Source organism: Penicillium concentricum (genome assembly GCF_028827145.1).
Source record: "Penicillium concentricum strain IBT 3081 chromosome Unknown utg000002l_segment0_segment0, whole genome shotgun sequence".
Classification (NCBI taxonomy): domain Eukaryota; kingdom Fungi; phylum Ascomycota; class Eurotiomycetes; order Eurotiales; family Aspergillaceae; genus Penicillium; species Penicillium concentricum.
The window spans coordinates 471,356-492,839 of NW_026622755.1; the positions used below are offsets into that span (position 1 = coordinate 471,356).

General features: G+C 47.2%; 9 protein-coding genes across 9 annotated transcripts; 4 read left to right on the forward strand and 5 right to left on the reverse strand.

Moving 5' to 3' along the window:
- Positions 1-147: 147 nt before the first annotated feature.
- Positions 148-993, forward strand: N7517_003744 (DUF2985 domain-containing protein; the record flags this gene model as incomplete). The annotated part of the gene is made up of 2 exons (XM_056721474.1): positions 148-234; positions 298-993. 2 exons carry the CDS (start codon positions 148-150, stop codon positions 991-993), a joined length of 783 nt encoding a protein of 260 aa, XP_056577724.1.
- A 350-nt stretch (positions 994-1,343) lies between these two features.
- Positions 1,344-4,252, reverse strand: N7517_003745 (putative sterol glucosyltransferase; the record flags this gene model as incomplete). Its single annotated transcript, XM_056721475.1, has 7 exons — positions 1,344-1,546; positions 1,612-2,273; positions 2,337-2,687; positions 2,754-3,117; positions 3,170-3,327; positions 3,380-4,067; positions 4,138-4,252. The coding sequence occupies 7 exons, from the start codon at positions 4,250-4,252 to the stop codon at positions 1,344-1,346; spliced, it is 2,541 nt and encodes an 846-aa protein (XP_056577725.1).
- Positions 4,253-4,973: 721 nt separating this feature from the next.
- On the reverse strand, positions 4,974-7,622 carry N7517_003746 (beta-glucosidase; the record flags this gene model as incomplete). Its single annotated transcript, XM_056721476.1, has 3 exons — positions 4,974-6,789; positions 6,854-7,331; positions 7,379-7,622. The coding sequence occupies 3 exons, from the start codon at positions 7,620-7,622 to the stop codon at positions 4,974-4,976; spliced, it is 2,538 nt and encodes an 845-aa protein (XP_056577726.1).
- A 412-nt stretch (positions 7,623-8,034) lies between these two features.
- N7517_003747 (uncharacterized protein) lies at positions 8,035-10,028 on the forward strand (the record flags this gene model as incomplete). The annotated part of the gene is made up of 5 exons (XM_056721477.1): positions 8,035-8,237; positions 8,293-8,750; positions 8,782-9,187; positions 9,242-9,487; positions 9,548-10,028. The coding sequence occupies 5 exons, from the start codon at positions 8,035-8,037 to the stop codon at positions 10,026-10,028; spliced, it is 1,794 nt and encodes a 597-aa protein (XP_056577727.1).
- A 139-nt stretch (positions 10,029-10,167) lies between these two features.
- On the reverse strand, positions 10,168-12,606 carry N7517_003748 (uncharacterized protein; the record flags this gene model as incomplete). Its single annotated transcript, XM_056721478.1, has 1 exon — positions 10,168-12,606. The coding sequence occupies one exon, from the start codon at positions 12,604-12,606 to the stop codon at positions 10,168-10,170; it is 2,439 nt and encodes an 812-aa protein (XP_056577728.1).
- A 521-nt stretch (positions 12,607-13,127) lies between these two features.
- On the forward strand, positions 13,128-14,826 carry N7517_003749 (general substrate transporter; the record flags this gene model as incomplete). Its single annotated transcript, XM_056721479.1, has 3 exons — positions 13,128-13,255; positions 13,338-14,091; positions 14,164-14,826. The coding sequence occupies 3 exons, from the start codon at positions 13,128-13,130 to the stop codon at positions 14,824-14,826; spliced, it is 1,545 nt and encodes a 514-aa protein (XP_056577729.1).
- Positions 14,827-15,788: 962 nt separating this feature from the next.
- On the forward strand, positions 15,789-17,612 carry N7517_003750 (uncharacterized protein; the record flags this gene model as incomplete). Its single annotated transcript, XM_056721480.1, has 3 exons — positions 15,789-16,088; positions 16,152-16,549; positions 16,601-17,612. 3 exons carry the CDS (start codon positions 15,789-15,791, stop codon positions 17,610-17,612), a joined length of 1,710 nt encoding a protein of 569 aa, XP_056577730.1.
- Positions 17,613-18,048: 436 nt separating this feature from the next.
- Positions 18,049-18,799, reverse strand: N7517_003751 (Acyl-CoA N-acyltransferase; the record flags this gene model as incomplete). The annotated part of the gene is made up of 2 exons (XM_056721481.1): positions 18,049-18,290; positions 18,415-18,799. The coding sequence occupies 2 exons, from the start codon at positions 18,797-18,799 to the stop codon at positions 18,049-18,051; spliced, it is 627 nt and encodes a 208-aa protein (XP_056577731.1).
- Positions 18,800-19,355: 556 nt separating this feature from the next.
- Positions 19,356-21,296, reverse strand: N7517_003752 (uncharacterized protein; the record flags this gene model as incomplete). Its single annotated transcript, XM_056721482.1, has 9 exons — positions 19,356-19,562; positions 19,620-19,854; positions 19,918-19,983; positions 20,034-20,134; positions 20,191-20,454; positions 20,515-20,773; positions 20,826-20,885; positions 20,939-21,097; positions 21,157-21,296. The coding sequence occupies 9 exons, from the start codon at positions 21,294-21,296 to the stop codon at positions 19,356-19,358; spliced, it is 1,491 nt and encodes a 496-aa protein (XP_056577732.1).
- Between the last annotated feature and the right edge of the window lie 188 nt (positions 21,297-21,484).

Genomic DNA, 21,484 nt, shown 5'->3' on the forward strand with positions numbered 1-21,484 from the left:
CAGGGCCCCGATAGTCTCGACATGAATGTATGAAGGGATTTTTCTCCTTGCGTGGCAAATCTGTGGACTTATTTTGCAGATCTTTGTATATTTACTAGTTAGCCACCTGATAGTTGAAAAATATTCATTCATTCCCAGTTTCGAAACATGATGGACGAGAGACTGCTAGAAAATGTTGATTGGGTAGAAATCGACAATGCTAGCATTGCTAGATCATCAATATCCAATAAACAGGTCTGTACCTCGAGCCAATTTGATCACAGCTTCAGGAAAGTTCATTACTGATGCCTATTACAGATGACTGCCTCCCACAACACGGTTGAGACCACTCCTAAAGGCTGGCAAGAAAAATGGGACACCTTCTTTCGATGGATGTGTACACCATTAGGCGCATGCATCACAATTTACGGCCTGAATGTGGTCGCATGGGGTGGGATGCTCTTCCTCTTAATGTGCAACGCAGCGCCTGCAATGTGTCATCCAAGTTGCAATAGCCTCGACTCATCACGTCGAATTTGGATTGAGCTCGACTCTCAAATTCTGAACGCCCTATTCTGCATCACTGGATTTGGGTTAGCCCCATGGCGTATCCGTGACCTTTACCAGTGGTCTTTTTGGCGATTGGGCCGGTCGGAAGGGAGTCGACGGAAAGGACTCGACCGCCTGGCTGAAATCCATAAGAACTGGTTCCTGAAGGCCCGAGAGACAAGTTTGCTTCCTCTCAAACTTCAGCTGAATTATCCAGTTGAACAGGCCACGCCAACCCCGTTTTGGAAAATGGATGTTGTGGTGTGGGGTAATTTCCTCAACACAGTCTTTCAGATATGCTTGGCTGTTTGTATGTGGGCATGGAATCGTTTTGACCGGCCGAGTTGGACAACTGGTCTCTTTGTCGGTATCTCTTGTGCTGTTGCTGGAGTCGCTGGGGTTTTGATGTGGTTGGAGAAGAAACGGGTCAAGAAAGCCAGCGAGCACCCCGTGCTCTTCTTTTGATCCCTCGTCCTATGCAACCAAGCCTACCAGGTGTAGGGGGCGGCAATTGTAGCTCTGTAAATCTCCAATCGTGAGGTCACATACTGTGCCCAGTAGAACACTGGCAAGATTCTCCCAGCGTTGTGAGAATCTTGTTTTCCAGTTGATTTAGTATACTTGCATTTCACGATCGCAATGAAATCCTGTTTTTGATGATAACTCTATTATCTCTTACAGAAATCTAATTATTCGCATTGTCTCCATCAGTTTAACGTTGTATATGATAGCTCTACTAGCTTGAGCAACATAAGAATGCTATCTAATTCAACTTCACCCGCAACCATGCAAGTGTGGTCAGAGACTAAGTCTATCTATGCATCCGACGACCATAAAAATCTATCAAATGACCGCACAATCTCTCGGCGCTCTTCATCGGTCATCTGCATCCTGCTTGTTCTATAATACCCATTCTTTAGCCGAGCATTGACAAGGGCCTTGCGACTTTGTGAACGAAAAGCCGCCTCAATACTTTTAGTAATTCCTTGGAAAGGATAAGCCACCAGTCCGATCCCCGCTAAATACATGTCTAAGTCAGCTCTGTTTGGTTGCATTCATGGATGGGTTGAGAGAATTACTTACCAGAAGGGACCTTTGTTGCAAGCCCAATAGTACCCTTGGCAAACCCCTTGACCGCACCCAAAGCACCTTCCTCTTTTGCCCCATTGACAGGCTGTGTAAAAAGACCGGCAAAGCCATCAGTTATACCATCCACAAAATTCCTCCCACCAACGATAGCTCCGGACTTCCAATCCTGGATCGCACCGTAGTCCTTGGGTGTTTCCCCATACAGCCGAGGGACCTGTCGGAATCCTTCTGCAGCAGCATGTGGAATGTCGACTACCACCCCTTTGAAGTATGACCCGGTGAATTTCCCAAAACCTTTCATCGTTGCGCCTGCCATGCTACCGGCAATAGATATCCCGTTTCTCCTTTTATCGGGTCCAGTTTCGGATCCAGGCTCAACGGATGGTGATCGACAATTGTGAGAATTTGGTTCGTCGGCAGCAGATATTCTTGTTGACGAGGTTTCCCGTGAACGCGAGCTGCCAGGGAGTGACGTGACTTGTAAGGATCTGGACGATGGGTTTGGAGAACGACCGCGTTTGTATTCTTTGTATGGGTTGTAAATCATATCAGCAGTCGAGTGCAGCATAGTTGAGCCGGTTATGGTAGCTGCGGCTAACATTCCGGTTATGGGATCCCAGCGGCGATGTTCAATGACGATTGGATTGACGAGATGACTGATGGAACATGAAAGCCGTTGGTTAGTAGGTTCATATAATACCTCGAGTATGGGTACATACAACTGAAGATGTTTTTCATTTATCTTTTGATGCTCAATCAAGATCTGCACAGCTGCATTTGACAGGTTCACGTGGCTTTTGCCTTTTTTGTATCTCCAGACTGCAACCTGGTTAGGCATTAGACTGCACCTCATTTTGTCCAAGGGAAGATGTCGATGGAACGATTCCACGGCTGCGGTTACCCCCGATTCAATCTGCATTTTGAAGGCCACTTTGCGTGCAGCTTCTGTTACCTCTGGGGTGAGGCAAAATTGGATAGCAGCAGTCAGCCTTTCAAAGTTGAGAGATGCAAATGGAATAGGTCTAGGTCCAGCACCGGCTCTAGCAATCATGTTGCCCCAGAAAGGTTGACTAGCAAAATCAGTACCGATAAAATTTCCCAGGTCAAAGAAGGCAGTTGAAAAATTGATAACTTACTCGCCAAAGAAAGGCACGATAGCAGTCGGTCGGCCATTTTTGAGACCACACGCAGTAGTTCCAGCGCCTCCGTGGTGAACTACGGCACTGACATGTTGAAAGAGCCACTCATGTGGGCAGTCATCAATATAGTAGATATTCGGGTTTGGACTTCCAACTAACCCGCTCCAACCCTTTGAAATAATTGCACGTACACCTGCCCTTACCACCGCAAGGACAATGGTGTCTATTAGCTGTTGAGGATTCTCAACCACAATACTACCAAAGCCGATATAGACAGGAGGCGGACCATCTTGTAGGAACTCCCTCAGCTCTGAGGACGGGGTATAAGATGGGGGATCTCTAAAGAAAAATCCACAGACATCTAAACAATTTAGTTTTCATCATTGCAACAAGCGAACAAAGTGATGACATACCAATGTGGCTTGGCCAATCCCGTGGTTTCGGTACAAGGGCAGGAGACCAACAATATGTGTATGGTACTTTCAATGCTTCAGCAAGGCCGGGACCCTCCGTTGGGGGGATAGGCTCCAGATCTATTGAGATCCGCCATCGATTGATCACATCTCCTAGCCTGGATCATCATGTCAGTCGACCAATCCCTATTACTCCATGGGTGAGTTTACCCTTGCCATGTTAACCACTCAACAACTCCATAAGAAACCCAATTTGCAGTTCGAGGATCCATAGAAGAAGAATGTAGATTGGCGAGAGGATGTGGAAACACCTTGGTACTGCTCCAAGGCATGGTAAACATCAGATGGACAGGAATGCTTAGAGCCTGTGCACAATGAACGTGTGCAAAGCTGGGAGGATTGGCGATTATGGCATCTGCAACAAAAGGTTCTTTGGTGATTGGATCGTCTTCAATGCAGGATCTCCAACAGCCATCCAGCATTGTCGCTACCATCGCCTGTTTTCTTTGCACCTCCCCTTCGCGTAGTGTCTTCATTTGTGGGATCAATCCGGGATTCTTGACCATGAATGCCATCAATTCTGCCGGGTCTCCACCGATGGAGAAGAACTCCAATCCTGACTCATGTACGAAATCTGCGAAGACACCGTGGGTGGCAATTCGGACCCGATGTCCACATATTTTTAATGCATTTCCGAGCGCGATGAAAGGTTGCACGTCTCCACGGCTCCCCACAATTTGAATGACAATGTTGAGCTTATATTCACATGAGGTGACTTGCTTGGTAGGGTCGATATAGTCGGGAGGTGGATTATGGATGTCTTCTTGCTGCAAGTCGATGATTTTGGCGAGCGTTCTCGCGATCCTGGATTCGAGGTTCACATCGATTCGGCCGTCTCCTATACGAGTATTAGAACGGACTATCCAATCTTCATTATCACCCATCCATGGATGGATGGTTCGACGTACCTTGCACGTTCCCTGATTCTGCCACGAGTCTACCGTCGGCAACCAATGAATATGGAGGAGGAGCGGGCTCTTCCGCTCTTTCTTTCCTCGTCTCAGAACGTGTGGAAGCTCCCATGTTGTAGAACTCGAAATCGATAAAAAAATATTGTCCAGAATATGGGAAAGTTGAAGTAATGGCAAATAAATGATGAGCTACCTATTTTCGTACTCGTACCATTCGCCAAATAGGGAATAGTGGAACCGAATTAAAGGTTCAAGATTGGGTCCGTGCATCAACGCTAGCCCCTTTCTGGACATGTGATTTTAGCCTTTTTTTATTTTCCCTGGAATTCTAAAAGAAAATTCTCGTTCTTGATACTATTTGGGGCGAGTTCATAGTTTGGAGATTCCCATGTGACAAGACACCGCCAAGTTGAAGGGAGATCGTCTAAGCTTCAAATTCCATACTAATGCAGAGTTCCGAGCTATTGCTCTAGTTATAAATCATTGTGGGTATTATAAAAATCCTAGGATATCTCAACAATATTACCCGCCCATAAAGTATATGGAGTTTCCACTTAGTATGGAAAATTGAACCTGGTTTATGGAGATCGGGACAATGCATATGAAGCAAGTGAAATTAACTTGGCTTGACACCAGAGGACTGGGAATATATATCTCAAAGGACATCTTGGACAAAGCAATGTGTGACGAGAGACATACCGATTAAGACAAAACACACATGTGCTTTAATGAATTCTAAAACATTTGACAAAGCGTTGACTGTGTAGATGAAACGATAGAACTTTATAATAAACAAACTAGACGAGTAAGAGACGGGAGTAGAATTTAGAAGGTTACAGGCCATTCCACCACGTAGTTTGTCCGACCTCAAAGTCAGCTGATAGTGGAATTTCAGCACTAGATCTCCCGACTTGAAGAAGGTAGCGACCACTCTCTTGAATCCAAGCGTTTCTATGCTCATCCCAGAAACTGGTAGCATATTTCGTCTGGATCTTGATAGTTACTGTCTCAGCCTGCTGTGCGCGGAGGAACACTTTTTCAAAACCTTTGAGCTCTTTGGGTGGTCGATTGATACTCGGACTCTGCTGGGAAACATAGACCTGCACAACCTCTGCGCCATCAATATTTCCAGTGTTCTGAACATCGAGAGTGACCAACAGCTCCTCTTCGGTCTTTTGGAGAGAGATCGAGCTCAGCTTGAACGTGGTGTAACTCAGCCCATGGCCAAATGGAAATGCAACTTCCTTTTTGCACTTTTCATAGAAGCGGTAGCCAATAAAGACACCTTCGCCATATTTGGTGCTACCTCTTTCACTTCGGAAGTTCAAAAAGGCAGGATTATCCTCATTGCGGCGCGGGAAGCTAAGCGGCAGCTTGCCACTCGGGTTTACCGCACCAAAGACAACATCTGCGATGGCATTGCCAGTCTCGTTGCCGCCGTACCAGGCGTGAACCAGCGACGAGACATCATTGAGCCATGGCATGGTCACGGGAGTCCCCGACTGTATGATGACAGCTGTGTTGGGATTTGCCGCTACCACCGCAGCAATGAGCTCGTCAGTCCCCGGGGGTAGATCCATGGTAGCCCGATCATAGCCCTCACTTTCCCAATCGCCATTGAGTCCGGCGCAGAGGATGACCTGATCGACCGTCTTGGCCAATGTGACTGCTTTTTGGATTTCGCTCTCGATCTCGATCTTTGGAACACCACCAGCTCGAAGACCACCGGCGCCAAAGGAAGTGGCCCCTGCAACGTTGAAAGTTCTGGTTGGCAGTGTACCAAAAGTGATTTGAATTTTGTACGTCTTTCCCTTCTCCAATTTAATAGTTCCAATTTCTTCGATTGTTCCGGAGCCAAAGAAGCTATCTCCGGGGGTCTGCACAGTTTCGTTGTCGATGACACACTGACCATCGACCATCACTTTGCCAGTCCCCGATACCGAAAGACTAAATTCATACTCTGAAGTCTCTTCTGGTGTGAGTGTGCCATCAAGCTCCAGGTAGAACAGATTGCTCTCGATTTTTGGGTGCGAGTAATCTGCGAGGAAAATGTCTGCTGTGTCGACATATAGCAAGTCGACCATTTCACGATCCTTGTTTGACGCTGGTTCGAGATAGACTTTCATGTCAAATCCTTCTAGACCGTTGCTTGCTTTGGTCAACCGAGATAGAAGAGGCATTTTCTTCCAACCCGGGGCCCCCAGTGCATATTGAATATCTGGGACTTGTGCTCTCAGTCCATCGAGAGGAGTGGTCGCATAATATGGCTTGAGTGATGCGGAGCCACCGCCGCAATATGCCGCAAAATCGGCGTTTGGACCGATAACAGCGGTTGTCTTGTTCTTCTTGAATGGCAGAATATCGTGTTCATTCTTGAGCAACACCAGACTTGACGAGGCCAGAGAGCGAAGCAACGATGATGTCTCGGGGGTATCCGCAGTCAATTCTTCCGCATTTTCTGGAATGCCAAGAGGGATCACTTTCTTCACAAGCTTCAACACTTCTCTCACACATAGGTCAAGCTCAAAGGGTAGTAGTTTACCACATCCCAGAGCTTGCTTCACTAGTGTACCACGCATGTATGATGGTCCTGGCATCTCCAAGTCAAGGCCTGCTTGGATTGACTCGGCAGTGGAATAAACTCCAAACCTAAGTGCTGTCAGCCCACAGTTCATAGTATATGTGGCTGTTTCAAGCATGGATATATGCGTACCAATCAGACATCACCATTCCGTCGAAACCCCATTCCTTCCGCAAAATGTCATTAATGAGAACCTTGCTCTCACTTGCATGTGTTCCGTTGATTTTGTTGTACGCTGTCATGTAACACATCGGCTTTGCGTCTCTTTGCGCGATTTGGAATGGCATAAGATAAATCTCTCGCAAAGCCTGCTCCGATACCTGAGCATCCACAGACTGTCGCTCATGCTCCTGGTCATTGCAAACAAAATGCTTGAGGGTAGCCGCTACTCCCGTAGACTGAATACCGGCAATGGTCGCAGCACTCATGTTTCCAGCCAAAACTGGATCCTCACTGAAAGACTCGAAACCTCTGCCGCCCAGTGGAGATCGCTGCATATTGGTTGTCGGTCCCAATATAACCGATGCTCCTTTGGCAATAGCCTCTTGGCCTTGTAGCTCGCCACCTTTCTGGACTAGTGCGGTGTCCCAGGTAGCTGCAATGCCGGTTCCTAGTTGCAAATTAGCAATCGTGAGAAATGCAGAGATGCATACTCACCACATGGAAAGCAGGCCGCAGGAACACCATTGAAAAACTTGGTTCCTCTCACACCATTGGGTCCATCGGTTAGACGAATCGAAGGGATACCAAGGCGAGGTATGGGTGCAGTGTGCCAAGGGTCGCTGCCGGAGATCAGAGCTATCTTCTCGTCGACATTCAGTAGAGCGAGGACATGCTCCACGTCAAAGTCAGGATGGACCGTTTTTTGAACATTCACGGCATTTGTAAATTGTCGAGTCATGATGAAGTTTGGAAGAGAAGTCGTGACGGATAATGGCTGAGTGTTTGAAGAAAAAGCCGTTCTTGAGCGTAGGAAGTGCAGGCGATTCCATTATATTTGATAAATTGGACAGCAACCACCTATCAACACTTTGCAAGTCCTTTTTCGTTGTCCTTTCGATTTGGAATGGCAAGCAAGAGTGTCTGTCACTCGGTATATTTTCCCCCGACCGGCTAAACTCCGGGATTCCGCGGGTCATTCACTCACATATGAGACATTCCTTTCCCACAGTCATTCTATCTAGTCTTCCGGAATTCCGCTGACTTCCTACCTTGTTCCCTGCATTGCATTTTGAGCCCTGCACTTCGTCATCGTGCATGGCTAGGATTGATTCAGACATCCTAAACACCCCACCCTCAGATCCACTGAAGAAATGCCGACAGAGGAAACCTGCAACCCCCGGAAAAGGCAGCGACAGGAAAATAATGAAAGACCCTCGTACCCGCGGAAGCGGGCAGTACAAGCATGTCACACCTGTCGACAGAAACGAATTAAGTGCGACAATGAAAAGCCCGTGTGTGGCTCTTGTGTGGGATTGGCGATGCCGTGCATTTACCGAGAAAATGACAAATCCACGTAATTCATGAACCCCCAGCTAAGGAAGAGAAAATTTGCTAAGCAAGAATGATAGGTTTGACCCGGCCAGCATTCTCATCTTGCAACGCTTAGACACTCTGGAAGAATTGGTCCGTAGATCCACGTTGAGTCCCGGCTCTCTACCAGCAACACCAGACCCATCTTTAGCGCAGGGGACACTACAAAATCAGCTATCGCCGCCCGCAGAAGGGAGACTGCAAGCTCTGGAGAGGACGGAATCATCAACATTGTATCATATCAATGTCGAGAGTATTTTGAGTTGGCCAGTCTTTCAAACTTGCAATATTGCACAAAAACACGATCTAAGGGCTTTACTTCAACAACCAAACGAAATTCCAGAACAGCATTATTTGCCTGTCTCTTTGGAGTTCGAAAATGGCGGAGCCAGACAGCTATTGCAACGGTTCATCAGACATGTTCATATTTACAACCCCGTCTTGGAAATTGGCAAAGTGCAGGAGTATATGAGAGATACTCTTTTCGATGGTCTGGGTTGGGATGCTAAGTCATGTTTACTTGTCAGTAAATCTGAAGGCATTTGTCATAGGCTCTGCTCACTCCCATCAGCTCTTGATATATGCACTAGGAACCATCTCCGGTCCTCCTGACAGCCAGTCCTCATCCCCATCTTCATCTTTGGACATCCGTCAATCAGAGGAATTCAAGAAAGCAGAAGCATACTTTCTTGCAGCCAGAAAGCGGATGGGTGTATTACTTGGCGGGAGTGGTATAATCGAAGCACAGTGCTTTTTTCTTGCAGGTGTGTATTTGATGGCAACACTTCGACCATTTCAGGCTTGGTCGATGTTTGTCCAGGCTCTAGTCTGCTGTGAAGGGTTCAACAGTCCCATACCTCCGAGTGATGCCAATCATGATGAGAAACATACTCTACGAGAAAGTATATATTGGACATGTTTCAAGTCAGAATTGTCAGTTGTGATCTCGAACCAAATTCAAACATCAGACTAACCATGAATCTACAGAGAACTTCGATTGGAACTGGGTGTTGGAAAGACCAGCTGCCTGGATCTGACATATCCCGCCCTCTTCCCTTCTCCACCCAAAGATCTTGAAATCCAGGGGGAGACCGTCTGGTATTTCTATCTGGCTGAGATAGCTCTACGCCGGTTGGGTAACCGAGTTTTGAACTATGTCTATAACTGTAAGCCGTTTGGAAAATCGGCTGAATTAGAGACAACTAGGGAGTTCGAAGGACAAACACACGGGTTGTATGTTTGCTCTTATTTCTCATTTTCCCTTTTGATTTACTGATTTCTTCTTCTATCTAGACTGAACTCGCTCCCAGGACTGCTAAAGCCTGATACACCGAGCGAAGAAGCGCAAGCTAAAGACGAAGAACACTCCGCTTTGCGTTTTATCTTGAAGGGTCATGCAATCGACTGCTTCGAGATGGTTTACTGGCCATTTATCTTCGATGCCATTCACGAAGGTTTGCCTTGCGATCCAGAGCTGGTAGAATTTACACGAAAGGGGTTACATATCTGTGCGTCTCGAATTGGAAATAACAAGGCTGGGTTCTACTATCGCCACCATGGAACGTGGCTGATGTTGCGGTCCTGTACACGTAGTGCCTTGGTTTTGTGTGGTGCAGCTCGTCGGGGCCTCGTTACTTTACTTCCTCCCCGTTGGAAGAATGGTGTTGAACAGGTGATGCAAATGCTGAGATATTGGAGTCTTGAGGCGAATGACATCGCTAGTCAGTTAGAGATACTCGAGGATATGATCAAAGACATTCCAGAAGACTGTTAGATTGTTGTGAACTAAGTTTCTTTCCCGGTGGTTGATTTCATTGTGTACAAAAAGATATGCGCGACACGGCCTTCCTATATGGAAGCGTAGTTATTACACGAAATCAATGGAATAGGTAAATCTAGTGTTGTGGACTTAATCATTTGGCATTCAAAGTTAGGTGAATATCTTCACCACCATCCATCATCTCGTCATGTCCATCTGGAAAGACCACTCGAATGGGCAAGTTTGCAGCCTCCCCGTTGTCCATTTTCAATGATAATGAAACTTTGATAGTATCTCCCTCGCGTTTCCAATGAACATGTGCAATGCCAGATGAGCCATAGGCCCCAAAGGGAACTGTGGCATTGAGTGTCGGGAACAAACCAACCCGTGGATGGAAGGTCATATTCCTCCATCCTGGTGTACCCATTCGAACACCAGCAACCTCAGTCATGAACTCGTATATCGGCGAGCTTCCCCATGCATGACAATCCGATCGTTGGAAGACTGTATCTTCCAACCAGGTGTTAAGGTTCTGCGACAACTGGGTTTTCCATGGCCCCCAAAATTGGTGGAAGCGTTCGTCATAAAGACTACCTCCGACCATTGACATAGCACGAAGCGCATAAAAGGACATGGCTGTTGACGCTGGTGTAAAATCCCTAGCACCAGACACTGCAGTGCATTCGGAGATGATATCATAAGCCAAATCGCCTGTAGCGGCACCGGATAGCACCGCCCAAACCTGACCGTGCTGGCTATAATTATTGTCACCAGCTGCCTCTGAGGCTAATCCGTCTGTGAAGAAGTGACCATCAAAGCAGTGGGCCTTCAGCGCAAGCTGTGTTGCATTGGCTCGCATTTGGTATTCACTAGCAACTCCTGGGCGACCCGCAGAAAGCAAAACTGTTGATATCCGCTTCAGGGTGTATGAATACAACATGTTGGTATACGATGCAAAGCCAGACCTTTCAGCCGCTGGTGGAATTCCGAGTGGCTTCCATGAGTCCGCCCAATCCACAAAGTCCCATTGCAGTAAGCTATCAGACATACGAATCAGGCCGAGCGTAGGGTCGATTCGACGAGCAAACGACTCCAACACGCCGTCGCACACGGGCAAGAACTGACGAACAAATTCGGCGTCATTGAAGTATTCGAAATGATCGCTTATCATGCAGATCCAAAACAGGGAGAAATGAGGAATTAGCTGAAGTTGGTGAGCTGGCGCGCGGCTTGCTGTGAGTCCAACTTCTGGCGAGTATGAGTTGTGAAGTTGGATGATTGCTTGGCGTGCTAGGCGATCATCGCCTGAGCAACAGTATGTGAAAAGGGACGAGCTCCTGGTGTCCATTGCATATTGAAGTTGCTCATAGAAAGGACAATCCTCATAACAATCATGCATGCAATTTGAGAGGGTTCGAATGCTTGTCGTCCACATTTTCCGGTAGACATTATCAACGGATAAAACGTCAAAATCTGCAAGCACATGCAGGGGGTATTTGGTCGTAGTTATGTCGATGCGCTTCATGGTGAGATCTGATAGCTCTGATACACTGATGTCCAATGCCAGGAATCGAAATGTGCGAAAGTGAAACGGTGCAAAGACATCCTCATCAGAATAGTTTGAGTTGTAGCTCAGTGTGCCCCCGAGCTTTTGTTCGGCGATCCCAGGGATCGTATACTCGTCTGTTGGTCCGACGAGTTTCTTCCTGGTATCACGGCGGTCGCCCTTCCTTCTAACCCACGGGACAGTCTCGGGTTCGTCTTCATAGCACTCGGAGTAGGTCACTTTCATCATACTACCGGCATGTTCAGGCCACTTGAAACGAAAGTAAAGCAGTGCAGTGGTATGGTTCTCAAGTTCCAGTTCTAGATGATGCCGACTTCCAGCTGGAAGAAGAATTCCCTCGGAAATGGTATCATCTGAACCGAGTAAAGCTTGTTCCCAGTCTGCTCGAGACCGGTTGCTTTCAATCTTGTGAATCGACTTGAATGTCACTGACTCATATTGAGGAAATGGTATCAGTCGAGGAGAAAGTTTCCATGGGGCTGAAAGACCGTGGGAGGTGGGAAAGACTAAAGGTTTGGCCGGGACCCAGTTTGGTTGGGTCATATGACCGACTTTCTCGTAGACATGTAAGAATGCGTCCTCTGAAATGTCTGTGGGTAGGATGGTTGATTCATCAAGAGCCGTTTCCCAGCTGTCGTCGGTCTGGACATTGATGGCCAGATCCAAATCTGAGCAGGCGTTGCGGAGGAGAAGACCTGGCACATGTAATCGTGGAAAACTGGTTGCGTGTGCCGTGGCATGGTACAATCGCAGCACTCTAACATTGATGGTGTTGACACCCAATCTCAAGTAAGGTTGAATGTCTAGCTCGTCATAAAACCAGAGATGCTGGTCCCCTTTCACGGGACCGACAGATACAAATTCGGAATTTACATAGAGTTTATATTTCGTGTCGGCGGTGATGTGAATGTGTACTGGCTTTGAGAGGCTCTCCGTCAGGGTGAATCTCTTGCGAAAGTGAACAAATGCTCCAGCCGAGTCCGTTGACTGCTCTGTCCATTCGGGGTGCCATATCCACATAGACATGATTGAAGGGATCAAAATAAGAAAAATAAAAAGACAAGCGGGATTGTCATCTGACGCCGTTTCAATGTGGCTTGCGCGTCACAACCTAAGATGATATATCCTTCAACATGTTATATGTACCCAAGGGTTAATCGAGAGAAAAGAAATCTGCCATCAAATACCCGGGATTCCGCGGGGTGCGGACGTTGGCCGAACCCCTTGGCGAGCCGAGATTGACCCGGGACTCCGCGATATCGGTTTACCCTTTCGCCTATCCTTACACTATTTTCGCTCTCTATTTCCCCGGCTTCTCGCCAAATTCTTCCCCCACAACTGAGAACCCCGGGGTACCAGAGAAATTGGCCCAGAACGACAACGTGGATCACCATATCATGGCTTCTATCTAGATGGAAAAAAAAGGGAGGATACATATAAAGTGTCCTCCGGATCTCCCCACAGCATCTTAGTTTACTCAACGGTTCTTCTGTACAAGCAATCGTTTTTGAAAATCGGCTTCCCTTTGAGGGAGCATCTTCGCCTGAATGTCTTCTTCTTCTAGGGCCGTGATGCCCGAGAGCAGCGTGGACGTGGTCCACTGGTGGAGGCACAAGAATTTACGTTCACTGAATCTTCTCATGATGTTTCCACTGCTGTCTCTTTTTACTCAGGGGTACGCTTACAAACAGTCTTCTAGCGAGGAATTGAACCCATTTCTTGTCTTTTGGAAGTTGACTAACCTATGCCAATGATAGCTTTGACGGGTCGATGATGAATGGGCTCCAGGCAGTGGAAAGTTGGCGCAGCTATTTTGGAGAACCGAAAGGAGCTACCCTCGGTTTATTCAATGCTGCCTATCCAATCGGTGGCCTGGTGGCTATTCCGTTCATATCATTTGTGTGTGATGGTTTTGGTCGACGTGCTGGCCTTGCCCTTGGTGCAATTATCTGCTGCATTGGAGCAGCACTCCAAGGCGGTGCCCAGAACCTCGAAATGTTCGTGATTGCTCGTGGAATTCTAGGCTGCGGAACAGTCTTCCTTGGGTCATCTGGCGCCCCATTGATCACAGAGATTGCACACCCAGCGCACCGAGCTACAGCGACAGCTATGTTCAACACAACCTACGCCCTTGGAGCAATTGTTGCGGCCTGGACGACCTTTGGCACATTTCGCATCGATGGCAGCGCTGCGTGGCGAATTCCCTCCGCCCTTCAGGGCCTTCCGTCCCTTGTCCAACTTCTGGGGTTATACTTTGTCCCAGAGAGCCCACGTTGGCTTATATCCAAGGATAGAAGCAATGAAGCACTTGAAATCCTTGCTAAATACCACGGAGAAGGCAACAAGGACGATCCGCTCGTTCGTTTCGAATTCAACGACATCCAAGAGGCTCTCCAATATGAACACAGTGTGAACAAAGCTAGCTGGATTCAGAGCTATTTGCAATTTACTCGCTCTGCTGGAAATCGGAAGCGCTTGTTTATTCTGTTATGGAGCGCGTGTTTCGCTCAGGTATGTGCCCCCGACCAAGATTTGTGATATATATGTTGAAGCTAATATCGGGGCTTGTACCCCTTGTATCAGATGTCGGGCAATGCTTTTATTTCATATTACCTCTCGCCAGTTCTCTCGAGTGTGGGATTGACATCCAGTCTCGAGCAAACCTTGATTAATGCAACCCAGCAGATGCTTTCGTGGTTTTCCTCGTTATACTTCGCCACTCTTCCCAACAAGCTTGGACGTCGAGTTCTATTCCTCGGATCAGGAACGAGCATCTTCTTTTGTCTCATTGGTATCACCATTGGCAGTGCTATTTTCGCCCAAGATTCTTCAAACAAAGCCGCAGGTGGTGCAGTGGTTGCCTTCCTCTACCTCTTTTCGCCATGTTATAATTTTGGATTGAACGGCAATCTCGGTCTCTATATTGCGGAGACCCTGCCTTTCCATCTTCGCATGAGAGGTCAAGCTTTGTTTCAACTTTTCTCCACTTCCTTCACCCTCCTCGCGGCCTACGCGTTTCCTATTGGGCTTCAAAACATCGCATGGAAGTTCTATATCATCTTTATCCCGTGGGTGGCCATCGAGTTTATTGTAGTTTACTTCGTCTACCCGGAAACCAAGGGATACTCACTCGAGGAAATCGCGATAATCTTTGATGGAGACGGCGCGCCTCGTCTAGGGGATGATCTATGTGTGGATGGCAAGGATGTTATTGATGTTGAACACTCTGAAATTGTTAGCAAATAGCTTCTTCGTTCTCGCTAAACAACGGGCTTATTGCCAGTTTTTCAGATGTGGAGGAGACGGCACATGGAATTCCCAAGCGATTCCCAATTCGGAAATATCCCCCGAGTCTCGGATTTAACAACTTCGCTCGTTCACAGCTATCTATCCTACTACTGAAATTTCTTCGTAATGGTCACCCCGTAATATATGTCCTACAAGCACAGTTGAGCAGAGCTTGATCAAATATTAATCAATCACCATAGCTACAGTACTAAGCACAATTGGGTGGCTCAATATCAAGCCAAGTCCCATAACGCCTCAATCCCTCATGTGGAGTTTATTTCAACCAATAGCTTCCTTGACGGCTTTGTATTATCCCCCAAGTCTAACACCCCAGTCCCTATCAGTATACGTAAATGATGTGTCGCGTTCCGAGGAGAATTTGTCCTCGGAGAAAGCCCTGCAACCCTTATCGACTGGTTGGATCAAAACTTTCCATTGCTAATAGTTTACCTTAATATTCATTCCGCGGGCTTTAGTGCATACAACCGCCCCTGCAAATGCTACTCAATGCTCTTCGGATTGCCTAATTCGATTGCCTAATCTCCCCCTCTAGCCAATTCGGGTATGCATCATGACCCTACCAGAGTAATAGAAAGCCCCGCTTGCTATGAAATCTTCCCTGTCTATATGGTGGGGTCTGGAAATACTGTGGATATGTTGATCAAACTCGTCCGCCCTGGATATCGTAGATCTTAGCTAGTTATGGATCTACCTTCGTGGTCTTGGGTGCGACGTTTGCTTATCTAGCTTGTCTCCACTGCCTATATATTCGTGTGACTTAATACGAGGTGTGTTCCCGATAAATAAACAAACGTGGGCCCCGTGGTGACATCTTGTTCTGGAATCGAAGGTTGAAGACTGTCCTTCACAACCAACACGCCTTGGCCATTTGAAGTGCCATCATACCACATTGGCCCACAATGTCGAGCGATGATGATCACATCAGACCCGCTAGAAACTTTGAGGCACAAAGTGCATTTGCGTCTACCCTAGTGAATGATGTTGAAAAAGCAGGGCCATCTAAGATAAGCGAAGCGCCCGAAAAACAACACAAAAGCCTCTTCGGGGTTGAAATCGAAACCCCCAAGGTCCATCCTGGAAGCGATGCCGTCTTCGCGGCAAAGGCCCAGCTCTTGAACCAAGCGCTGCTGGACATGGGAATGGGGATATATCAATGGATGCTTTTCTTGATGACCGGCGTTGGCTGGTTTCTTGATAGTGTAAGTTCTCGTATCATACAAAGAAAGTCTCCCTGGGTACTAATTAAGTTCGTTCAATGGTAGTTCTGGATCATGTCTTTCATAGTCATTGCTCCTTCATCTGGAAATGAAGCTCAGTTCTTCTTTCCCGGTGACAACACCGATTACCTCTTCATCAGCTTATTTGTCGGTCTCACTGTCGGCGGTACAGCTTGGCCCATGATGTCGGATACACTGGGTAGGAAGTGGATGTTCACTAGCACCATCGTGTTGATGGGGATGGGTGGTCTAGTCGGTGCGGGCTTGCCTTCCTTCACAGGTCTATGTGTCGTAGGCTGCGTTGTCGGATTTGCTGTTGCTGGGAACCAAGCTGTTGACGCAATGATTCTGCTGGAATCGCTGCCTGCGTCACATCAATACTTGGTCGCCTTGCAGGGTGTATTCTGGGGCTTGGGACAATTGGTTGCCGCTGCAGTGGGATGGTAAGCAATAGCTAGATCATTTATTGGAAAACATCACTAAACTATATGTAGGGCTTTCATCGCTCTATACACATGTGGCACCGGCCCGGACGAAGTGAGCACTTCTCAATCGATGGCCCACAAGCGCGCCCTCGGCCATTCAAGCAGCGCCAGCTCCTCATCTGACAGCTCCTCGTCCTGTCACTACGTCAGCAACAAAGGCTGGCGCTACGTATGGTGGACCTTCGGGTGCATGACTCTCTTCCTGTATCTGTGTCGTTTCGCATTGAACCTACACGAAACACCAAAGTTCCTCCTCTCACGTCGCCGCGATGCAGAAACAACCCAGCTCGTCAAGGATATTGCGCTTCACAACAAGCGCCAGACATGGCTTACGGAAGCATCGTTTGCACGGATTGATTCCACAGTCGACGGTACCGAAGCTGAACTGCGCACAAAATCCCGACCTCAAGGCCTTGTTTCTTCCCTCAATATTCATGGCACAGTGTCTCTTGTCCTGCTGTGGAGTGTGATGGGTTTAACCTTCGTCCTTCACCAAACTTATATCAGTAATTATCTCGCGGCGCGTGGTGTAGCCCAAGTCAACGCGACAACAGCCTCGAGATCATACCTTTACAGTCGGTACATATATGTTGCGCTCTGTGGTATCCCCGGCCCGCTCGTGGCAGCAATTTTGGTTGAAGTGAAAGGCCTGGGACGCAAGCGCACCGGAGCTGGGATTGCTATTTTGACTGGGCTGTTTATGCTTCTCGCTACCTTAGCCAAGTCTCGCAGTGCTACGCTGGCCTTTGAATGCATCATCAGCTTCCTGCGCTTTGCTGGCATAGCTACGCTGACCCTTTATACTGTTGAGGTTGTGCCGACTACAGTGCGTGGATATAGTCTGGGTGTGATGGGATTCTTTTGGGGAGTGTTTGGCTTGATTGCTCATATTATTACCACTTTTGATAACACTGCGGTTTCGGGCGGAGGTCCGGTCTGGTTCTGCGGTGCAGTTTGGATTCTCATGGCTGGTGCGTGGTTGGCACTGCCGATCGAAACTCAAGCAAGAGCAGCGGCGTAGACAACCCATATATACAGGGTCATATTTGCCTTGTGCATTCCAATATGACGGCTCAAAAAAATACCCCTTCGTTGCTTTTTCTATAACTTTTATTGTGGTTCTGAATGCAATGTTCAGACCGTATACGTGATACGTTCCTTTGACAAGTTAAGGGCGGTGTCGATTATCTGCATACTCTCAGTTTTGTCCATGAGGATATTAATCCAGACAATGTCATGTTTGCAAATGAACAAAGTGATACACCAGTCATCATCGACTTCGATTCGTGCGCCTTGAGGGGATATCCACTCCCAAGCAAGCGGGGCGGATTGCCGGGAGGAAGCCGAGCTACGGAGTTTGAGAATGAAGATTTTGCTTTGGAGTCGCTCCAGAAGGAAATTTATGAAAGAATGCTAGTTTTGAAAATCCTCGGAATACTCTATTACATTTTATCCGATCACTCTAATTTCTCTTGTCCCATAGGCGATCGAATCATCATCACCAGCACATAGTCGGGGTATGGTGAAAAGGTACCAACTTCCCGGAACCCATATTTCGCATACAATGGTCTCCCAACCGGAGATGCACCCAGATAAACCTCCACACCTTCAGCATCAGCGCGCGTGAGACCCCATTTGAGGAGCTTCGAGCCAAGTCCCTTGCCCTGGTAGGAAGGGTGGACACCCAGCATATCCAGATCTATGCATGGCTGTTAGTGGCTGTTTTATTCGTATTCTTTCGTGGAATAAGGAGCAAGCATATCTTGAAGTTTGAAAGTTTGAAACGAAATAAAAATCCAAGAAAGGGGGTTGGGGGGACATACAATAATGAGGCCTCTCCCCCATCCACTTTTCATGTGCGGCTTCCATACCCCAGAAAAACCGATCGCAAAGCTCCTTATCGCTACTAGGAGGCCACACGATCTGCTCCTCGTGTCGATCGTGATCGACGGGTGCGGGACGCTTCCATTTGGCGAACGCGACAATGCGGCCACTTTCCGATCCTTCCGTCACCTTGAAGAATATCTCATTGGACTCGCCTGCAATTGAGCGGGTGATTGCCGTGCTGAAAGCTCTCTCCCACCATTCTACCCCGTCCGGCGTGTTTGGGAACATGGCCGTGTCGACATCGCTACGGAAGGTGGCGTAGAACACTTGCGTGAGCCCGGGCGCGTCGGCGGGAGTCGCGGGATAAACCTCCAGTGACATTTTGGGTTGAAAACTTGTACGCGATAATGGATACGATATCCGATGGGTAAGTTGTGTATTGTGGAATTTTTGGAGGAAATTGGGAGATCTTGGTGGGGGTGGAGGCTAGGTGGATTACCCGAATACTAGTACGTAGTAGCTCTACAAATACCGCGTACAAAAATGAAGGTATGATCCCTTTGACGGCAATGGCTGTGTATTGCACAGTGAAGGAATATTATACCACGTGGTAACTTCGGTGTCAAGGCGTGAACGGGTGATTTGTGCTTAACAATCTTAGGAATATTAGGCGCCTGCTATTTGACTGTCAGACTATGAATATGTTCCATGGGAGCTAACGAGGGAGTGAAAGTTGCACGTTTATATACTGTTCTTGACTAAGTGATTCTACATATTTTTGGTGTGATATTTGAATAGCTTCATAATCGTGCCAAGCCCACTTCCCGTGTTGGCATGCAAGGTTCAATTTTGCTTATATGTGAATGACTATAAATTTGTTTCCTCGCCGGGCTTATCCAAGATGGCCAAAGGTACGTTTCCAGCTTGAGAACAATGCCTAAAAGACATATCTGAATCCCTTGTTCTTTAGATCTGTGGCATCGACCAGCTGTGTCTGAGCAACGTCATGTTTCTCATGGTCCTCCGACACTGTCTCCATGCGCTGCTTGTCGCGTCTAATATTTGTCCAACGCAGATAGAACAAAAGCGCAAACCCGTCAATCACACATATAATTAAACAAATAATGATAGCCAGGAATCCACTCTACCGTATGATTAATAACGCACCCAGTAGGGGATTAAAACAGAGTCAAAAACATACCTGATATTTTGGCGCTTCTCTTTCGAAAAAGAGCTGCGGGCCGATGATATTGCCGGTGCAGTACATGATGAAGTAAATTGCACCGACGGTAGCTTTCTTTGTAAAGCCACCTACGTTGGAGCTGATCATTGCCATCGAAATCGGCATTGTAGCTGAGTAGATTCCCATGAGAAGTAGGCCTGCATATTGGGAACCCAGAGTGTCGGTGGCATAGATGAGAGCACTGCCAATGATACTGTTCGAGATATTAGCATCTTGTGAGTTGTTTACTTTACTTTGAAAAGGAAAGTATTGTCACCTTATCATGTAGCATCCGACCATAACGAGACACCGGCTATTGGGCACCTTTGATGAAATGATACCTCTAAGGGCCTATATCAGCAAAACCCATATATAATGCCTCAAGGAACTTACGACACCAACACGAAGGTGAAGACAATCACACCACCTGGTATACCGAGCAACAGTGTATTGAAAGTTGAAAAGCCGAACCCTCGTAGGACCAATCCGTTGAACTGCAATATATCAGCCCGAATCACCTTGAATATGGAGCATATCACGATTGACTGACCGTTGTGAAACCACCGTTTGGAATATTGCCAGCCAATATCAAGATTGCAAGCAACCAAGTCTTGACATCCGTAAATGCTTCCATAATCTGCGAGTTATCAATGGTCGAATTTTTGAACCCAGTCTGATTTGCCTTGATTCGTTCTGTTGCAATGAGCTTTTCCTCTTCGGTGAGGAAACTCGCAGAAGTAGGCGAATCCGGGAGTCTGAAGAGCATGACAATTCCCAATAGGAATGTAACGATTCCAAAGATGATGAATAGCCACTGCAAGGTATGAGTAATGATGACTAGGGACTAGATCCTTGGAGATTTTTTCAAGCTCACCTGCCATGCCTTGAGACTATTGTCAATCTGCAGTATTCCAACAGCGATCAAGTTTCCAAAGATCGTAGATAAGGCATTTCCGCAAAACCAGATACCATGACGAAGTGGCTGTTCAGATGTTCTGTACCAAAGCGAAGTGATCAGTGTAAAGCCTGGAGAGAGGCTTGCTTCTGTACACCCGAGAAAGAAACGTGCCACCATCAGACCAGCAAAGTTCGTAGTAGCTGCATGACAGGCCAGAACGATGGCCCACAAAATACTATATTTTTGTTAGACCTCATGACCGGTCAAAAAGAAGATAGACTACCAACAAGACCGTAGAAAGATATTTGCCGAGTGGGAACTTGACCATCAACAAAGATGCTGGGTACCTGGTAGTTATCAGCCACAATGCAGGATCGTCATCAGGGAAGGGATTATTTACGAGAAGAACAAGTATCCGAAGTAGAATATGCTAGATGACCAATTATACTGGGAGCCAACCAGATGAAGGTCCTCTCGAATACTCATAAGGGAGGTGTAGTTCAATGTCTGCTTATCCAGAAAAGCCATCATATAGGCGATCAGCATGATTGGAAGAACCCTAGACAAAAGTCATTAGCGGAGCTCCAAGGGAAATTTCTGCCTTCTCAAAAAGCTCACATCAAATCAATTTTCCGAACTAGCTTTTTCTCTTCGCTGGCAGAAAATTGGAACGAAGACTTCAGGGCGCCATTTTCAACACTTTGGCCATCCAGCTTCTCATCGTACAGCGGCTCGTTCTTGATTGAGTCTTTTGACATTGTGAAAAGGATTTTAAGCAAGAAGAAGTTGTAAATCGAAGAAGAACTGAATGGATGTCCTGTGCGGTAACAACTTGTCTATTTATATGGAAGACATGGTTCGCATATGCTATACTTTGCTTTGATACGAAGATAAAGCTTTCCCCGCAAATTTTTAAATTTGGATAACAGAAGGCTGAGACATCTTC